General features: G+C 37.5%; 1 protein-coding gene across 1 annotated transcript in view; it reads right to left on the reverse strand.

Annotated features, from left to right (window-relative positions):
* Window positions 1-1,607, reverse strand: part of LOC131531099 (uncharacterized) — an 8,101-nt gene extending 6,494 nt beyond the window's left edge. The window contains exon 1 of the mRNA XM_058761645.1: window positions 1,556-1,607. Within this exon, the coding sequence (XP_058617628.1) occupies window positions 1,556-1,607 (52 nt within the window). The remainder of the gene's footprint in view (window positions 1-1,555) is intronic.
* Window positions 1,608-8,126: the final 6,519 nt, after the last annotated feature.

Here is an 8,126-nt window from a genome sequence, read left to right on the forward strand (position 1 = left end):
CCTATAGTTTTGTAATCAATCTACGAGTATGTCATGATCTATAGTGTCAAATGCAGCACTAAGATCAAGTAAAACTAGCAATGAGGTGCAGCCTTGGTCTGACGCAAGAAGCAAGTCATTTGTAATTTTAACAAGTGCAGTTATGTGCTGTGATGTGGCCTGAAACATGACTGAAATTCTTCACAGAGATTTTTTTTTTACAAGAAGGAGCACAATTGAGCAGACACAACTTTTTCTAAAATTTTAGACATAAATGGAAGATTTGAAATGGGTCTGTAATTTTCCAGTTCACTAGGATCTAGATGTGGTTTCTTAATAAGAGGCTTAATAACCGCAAGCTTGAATGGTTTTGGGATTTGACTTAAAGATAACGATGAGTTAATAATATTGAGAAGCGGTTCTTCTGCGACAGGTAACAACTCTTTCAGTAGTTTAGTGGGTACAGGATCTAATAAATATGTTGTTGGTTTAGATGCAGTGATAAGTTTATTTAGTTCTTCCTGTTCTATAGTTGTAAAGCACTGCAGTTTTTATTTGGGTGCGATGAATGAAGCTGAAGTACTAGACGGTGTAGAACCTACATTTGTTATTGTATTTCTAATGTTATCTATTTTATCAGTGAAGAAATTCATAAAGTCATTACTATTAAACTGTGAGGGAATATTTAGATCGGGTGGCATCTGTTTATTTGTTAATCTATCCACTGTGTTAAATAAAAACCTTGGATTGTTTTGGTTATTTTCTATGAGTTTGCGGATATGCTCTGTCCTGGCAGCTTTTAAAGCCTGTCTATAGCTGGACATACTGTTTTTCCACACAATTCTAAAAACTTCCAAATTAGTTTTCTCCATTTGTGCTCAAGATTATGAGTTTCTTTTTTGGGAGACTGGGTATAACTGTTGTACCATGGCATAGTACGTTTTTTTCTAACCTTTTTTCAATTTAATGGGGGCAACAGCTTCTAATGTATAAGAGAAGATAGTGCCCATGTTGTTAGTCATTTTGTCTAGTTCACGTGTATTTATGGGTACACAGAGCAGTTGAAATAAATCAGGCAGGTTATTTGTGAATCTGTCTTTGGTGGCTGGAATAATAGTTATGCCCGGACAATAACGCGGAGCCATATAGTTAATATCAGTAATATGCAGCATGCACGATACAAGGAAATGGTCAGTAACATCATCACTTTGAGGTACGATATCTATATCAGTATGATCAATTCCATGTGATATAATTAAATCTAGCGTATGATTAAAATGATGAGTGGGCCCGGTGACGATTTGCTTGACTCCAAAAGAGTTTATTGGGTCAGTAAACGCAAGTCCTAACGCATCATTTGTATTATCAACATGAATGTTAAAATCTCTGACAATTAGCGCTTTATCAACATTAACCAATAGATCTGAGAGGAAATCTGCAAATTCTTTTAGAAAATCTGTATATGGCCCTGGCGGTCTATACACAGTAGCCAGAGCAAGAGATAGAAGAGATTTCTTTTGCATATCTGACAGTATAACATTAAGCAGAAGTATTTCGAATGAGTTAAACCTGTAACCTGTTTTCTGAGTAACATTGAGAATATCACTATATTGTTGCAACACCGCCATCATGACCAGTCTGACGGCCTGGCTCGCTTCTTCCGCTGCTGGTGCACCCAGGGTCCATCGTGTCCCGGCACCGGAGTGAATATTCCATTGATCTTAATTTCTCATTTTGAACCAGCTATTTTATGTAAACAAAGTTATTAACCCTTAAACTGTGACAAACTCTATGTTTTCCAGGTGTCTTTGGTGTTGATGCTGATGGAATGAAATCAGTGTCAGTGCTGGAGGGAGATTCAGTCACTCTAAACTCTGGTCTTACTGAAATGATGGATGATGATGTGATTGTGTGGAGGTTTGGAGCTGAAAACACGTTAATAGCTCAAATCAGTGTAATGGCCGGCAGCATGGCTGTATATGATGATGTTCTTGACGGGAGATTCAGAGACAGACTGAAGCTGGATCATCAAACTGGATCTCTGATCATCACAAACACCACAACTGAACATACTGGATATTATAAATTGCAGTCCAAAAGTGCACGTGAGAGATTCAGTCTCAATGTCCAAGGTGAGTTATAAGTTTCACATTCACATTTATTACACCTTTAAAGCTTCTGGATTCGCACATTTCAATTATTTTCAGCTTCAATCATTAAAATGACTAGATTATTTAAACATTTAAGCAAATGTAGAAAGAGAGTGACCATGTTACAGCAGTTATCATTATCATACCTGTTGAGTCGCATTCACGCACACACAATCTAATTTCCAGTCATAATTTTTTTCCAGTCATATTTTTTTTTTTTTTTTTTACTTTGAGTGATGGTGATAAGCCGTTGGTGCTTCTCAATACTGAAATTGATGCTTCCTCGTTTCCTTCGTCCTCCACCTGAATCAGGTGTGTTTGATTAAACAGATGTGCAAAATTGTGTTGGGCCTCTAAGAACCTGCACCGCTGATTTAGACAATCGCTCAGTTGTTCAAGGCTTCCAGTAGTCTATCAGTATAAGTATTGACCTCATCATTGTGTGTCATAATGAACACTTTATTCAGATTTTTTCATATTTCTCTCATATTTTCCAGCTCCTCTGCCTCTTCCTAACTCATCATCATCAACATTGTCATCATCATCATCATCCTCAAAATGTAACACCACTGAACTCTGTCAGACATATGCTGGTACGTCAGTGGTGATATTAGCGTTTTGTCTCTCTCTCTTTTTTTATTTTTTTTTTTATTTTTTTCTTTAAAGATGCCAGAAATGTATTAAAGAAATAATTAATCTAAAAATGAAACTTATGTCATCGCTTACTCATTCCAATTAGATCTGGGGTTTTGCAGATATAATTGTATTCTTATCGTTTTGAGTTCCTGACAGAGATGCTGAAAAATCACAGCTCCCTTTTATCATTGCTCTTTTTTTTTTCTTTTTTTTCAGAAATTCACATCTGCTGTTGCGATTCTACTGAAGCTGTGATCCGATTGGTCGTCTCTGCTCTGATGGGCGTGGCTGCAGCGGCTGCTGTTGTTCTTCTGGTCGATGATGTCAGATCTTCTAGAGGTTAAAAGAAGAAAACAGGGCAGATAATATAAATATTGGGAGATATCTTGGAGTTGTATTCTGCAAAGATTAAAATATGTGTGGTCTATTTGTTTAGTGACTGTAAAATGAAGCTTTGCTTACCAATGCTCTCTTCTGAACTGGAATCCATTCAATATGGTGTACGCTGAGGCCCTGTGGTGGCCAAAACGATGAATATTCTTCAAAATTTGAAGGTGACTGTCCTGCTAAAGTTTAATTCACCTGCACAGGCAAATAATGTCTTCAAGATAACTAGAAATCTACAGGCAGTTGTTTTTGATTAAGGTGGAGCTAAACTCTGCAGGACAAAGGACCGAAGTTGCCCAGCCCTGCTGTATATGGCACCCTTTTTATTGCGTTGTCAGTTGCATTGCACTTTTTTTCAGTTTGCACTGTATTAATTGTATGCTGCAATATTGCACATGATTTGGAAATACAAAATTAGAAATATTTGTCATGCCAAATAAAGCACCTTAAACTGAAAACCACCTGCTGAACTGATAGCTACATCTATGAATCATATAGGGCTTATACTTCCTTTATATAATTTTTTTTTATTATTTTTTTTTGTTTTTATCATCATGTAGATTCCCAAATAGTGATCATTTATAGCATTAAAACAGTTTAAAAAGTAACTCATGCACATGGCCATTAAGAGTCAATAGAGCACAACAGTGAAAGAGCAGTTTTTGTTCAGTAAGTATCTGTCCTGTTCAGCTTCCAAGATGAATAACAACATTGTATACTTTGTTTATTTTTAATAGAAATAAGAAGAAAGACAGAAAAAGGAAAAGGAAAAGCAGATTCCATTTTGCACTTCTGCAGTGAATAAACGGCACCTAGTGGTTACCATCACAAACAGCACAAACTCACTTTCCTATTGTGGTTTGAGGTAGTGATAGCAGCAATAGTAGTATTGGATTCTATTGTATATATTTGGGAATGGAATTACCCCGAGGTACTGTAGTGTTGTATTATATTTTATTGACAATAGGAACTTGGCCAAACTAAATAATCAATTTACACTTCAATTTTTTATTTATTTTTTTTCCCCACGAAGATGCTTTCCATAATTTTATGTAGTTCTTATCACGATGTATGTTCAATTGTGTTTGTTTTTTCTAAGAAGTTTGATTTTAGTTAGTTATTTGATGCTACAAAATGGGGTGGTGTCATGATTGTGAGCTTGCGATTTGGATTTTGATAGCGCAGTTCCACTTCACGATCACTTCTACTATCAGGTTCCAAATAACATCATTTTCACAAGATGACAGCGGCCATACTGGCATGTTTTGGCTTCAGTTTTCTATAGTGAAAGGAAGTGGAGCTGCGTCAATCTTTTTTTTTTACAGTCTATGTGTCAACCTCATAAAGTCCAGAGTCTGTGGTTCTGGTGTTCATGATGGTCAGAGATCTACTCTGATGATCCAGCTTCAGTCTGTCTCTGAATCTCTCATCAGCACCATCATAAAGACAACTCCAGTTGTCTCTCTATTGATACCGTATTACATCATATCTCTGTGTAAGAGTAACATCAGTGTTTAGAGTAAAATAATATCCTCATCACAGCAGACAATGGAGAAGAAACAGAAACAGTTGCTAAGACTTGCACTGCAACTGTTCAGACTTTCACTTTTTCAAAAGATTTAATGGACAACATCCACAAATGAATATGTTCATGAAATCAAGCGAGTTACGTGTGACAGCATCTGAGTTCAGTAAATTCACATCTACATACTTATTAATTTAAATATTTATTAATGCTTTTTTTCAAACGTGACATACAAACAAGGAAACCAAGAAAGTGAAATGTTTTAATAACATACTGTCTAGTAAACTACAACCTAAAAGGAATATTCAATAAGTAGTGAATAATAGTTTTAGAGAGGAAGTGTTGTTGAACACACGGGGCATGGTCTTCAGTCTGGAGGAAGTTAGCAGATAGTTCACATCGTTAACAGCTTGCTCTCTACACAACTTTACTGCAAGGATTCAAATTTGACTGAAACTATTTCAGACTGATGATGAAAATGTTTCACACATTGTTTTTTTGCTGTTTGTGCTGTTGCCATCTGGTTGGTAAGTTATAGAAAAGTTTTTTTGTTTTTTTTTTGCATGCTATCTTTGTGGAGCTCTAATTAATTCAATTCCACTATCAATAAATAAATAATGCAGCCTGTACAAATATTAGAGTTTGTGTAAAATAATAATAAATATCTAATATAACTTTTATGCTCGCTAGGCTGTTTCCTTGATTTTAGTTATGATGTCAATACGTTGCTGTCTTGATGCAGCCAATTGCTGCATTTCTGATCATGGTTTCAAGTATCAATATATCTGTCCTTTCCAGTGCACAGAATGTGCAGTAATCTCAGACAACTTAATGCAGATATTTTAATAAATCCAAATTAGTCTGAAATAAATTATCACAATTACAAGATCTGCCATCTGTCAAATAATCTCTGATGTATTATGCGAGCTACAAAGCACAGACCTCTGGTGTATATACGGGTCTCACCCACAGCTGGTAAAAACTAACACTGGAACATACATCCACTAAAAATTACTGCCTTATAGAAGATTAAGAAACCGAGCAAAAATGATGAAAAAAAGGGAAGCTAGTTTTGAGAAAAGATCATGCAACACATTTGTTTAACAGTTAAACCCAGTCCACTCAGTGTGATAAAAAAAATGTGTCTGAAAAGAAAGTTCCCAGTCTTCACCCAATCTGCTGAGTCTATTTTCACAAAGCAACCGAAGATAAAACTTTTCCACAAACATTTGACTCAGCGGCAGCTGATGTCACCTCAGTCAAAGTTAATCAGTTCATAATGTGCTAGTTTAACTACAACCTAACTAGCCTAGACTGTGTTAATTTTTCTGTAGGCTACATGTAATGTGCAGTTGGGGTGAGGATCTATAAACATGGCAGTCTAAGTAGTAACACTAATCCAAGACAATGGTAAATGCAACCTACAGCTTTGTGTAAAATAAACTAGTAAATGAAACACGGTGTTATAAATACAAGAGACTAGAAAGCAACTAAACTAGACACAGGTGAAGGGGAAATCAAAAGACATGGAAACCGAAGACAATACAAACTAAAGAAAACAGAGCTAAACCACAGGAATAGAGAAAACTGAAACAACAGAACAAAATAAGCATCAAAATAAGGGTCTGTGTGTCACACTTCAAGGGAAGCACGGGAACGAGGAGACGAGGAATTCTTCACAACAAAAGTCTTTAAATCAAAATAACAGACATCACAGGCAGGAAAGACATTCAAAGACTGACAAACACTAACTGAAAGGACTGGGGCTTTTAAAGACAGGACAATCAAGGAACTAAGGAGACACACCTGGAATTAAATTAACAATCAGACAGGGGGAAAACTGGGTCACAGCACACATGGGGAGCAAAAACACAACAAAACAGTCCAGGGGCGTGACTGTGAATGACATGAACCAAAGTCATTACACTACACAAAATTAAACTGAAATTATATCCAATATTATGTAAGTGGAAATTGTTAGAATACATTCCGTTGCAGACTCCGCTGTACCACTCCTCCACAGCCTCGTTTTGAGCGTGCGTGACAATGTGGCTATTACTCCATGTTTGTGGTTAATGTATGTTAGTATGTTCATGTCTTCTTGAGGCGTGAATAGAGTGTGTGTCCTTGAGTAGTTTGAGTAGTTTGCGATTTAAAGGACCTCCGCAATTTAGCTTCCTCTATATGAGAAACATTTTTACTGTGAAATATAGTACAGAATCTATGAATGCTACACTCTTAAAAATTAAGGCTCGAAAATGATGTTTTTCCATTTTTTGGTTCCCCAAGAAACCTTTCAGTGAACAGACCTTAAATTAATAATGTTGAAGAACATTTTAGAAATCTAAAGAACCTTTTCAGCATTCGAAAGGTTCCATGGATGTTTAAAGTTCTTCATGGAACCATTGATGCCAATAAAGAACCTTCATTTTTAAGAGTGTAATGTTAATGTTACTGTGTGAATGTGAGATGCTAATATTATTTACTATGTGTATGTGAAATATATGATTGATATCCAGCTGCATATGCATCGATCTCTATATATCCATGATTTACACAGGCCGTGCAGATTATTTGTCAATCTGTCAATGTCAAGGACACAATCAAGTGAATTGTTTTTAAAACGAAGGCATTGCAATGTTATTGTACAACATATTGTATATAATGGAAGTTGCTAGAGTTTTTTCTTTCCTCTTCCAGACATTCGTCCGAGGTGAACTGCTTCTTTAATAAGAGCAAATGTAGGGTGGGGCTTAATTCTGTCCATGGGAAGGTAATTGGATGGTTGTGGTTTTCTATTGGACAATCTCATGTGAGTGACAAGTTGCCCCGCCCTCGTACCAGTAAAGGCATCATCGGAGAAGAGATGTAGCTGCAAGAGGGAAGGCAGCTTATTTTGGTTAAAGATTATGAGGGCACATGAATTAAAAATGGATAAATACTTTATAATAATTACTTCAATATTCCATAAAAAATAGAAAAAGTCCATTTTGATTTCTTGCTGGCTTTATTGAAAGCTGGAGCTGGCCGCGGAAAAGCGGCGCAGCCCGTCTCCGCCCCTGCCAAGCCCATGAGGCGCCAGGGCAAGCGGCGACCCTGAGACGGGCGACCCGGAGTCTCTGGATCCTGCTCTTCAGGAGATGGTGACCGCACCACTCCTTCCCCGGAGGAGGGCCGGGTGGAGAATCTTTTGTTCCCTTTTTATTTTGTTCCGCCACTGGCTCCCCAGCCAGTGGTACCCAAAACCTCAAAAAAAGAGCAGTTTCCTTTTTCTCTGGGTCCCAAGAGGGCCAGGATGGCGGTGCACGAGACACAGTCTCAACACTCCGTCCCCTCTCCTTTCGCCAGCGGGCAGCAGGGTCCGGTCCGAGGCGCGATGCCTTCTCCGCGCCCTGCCCAACCATGGAGCCAGGTAAATGTTGCACCGCGCACTCAGACCCCACTCTGGG

This window comes from Onychostoma macrolepis, chromosome 22 (genome assembly GCF_012432095.1).
Source record: "Onychostoma macrolepis isolate SWU-2019 chromosome 22, ASM1243209v1, whole genome shotgun sequence".
Taxonomy (NCBI): Eukaryota; Metazoa; Chordata; class Actinopteri; order Cypriniformes; family Cyprinidae; genus Onychostoma; species Onychostoma macrolepis.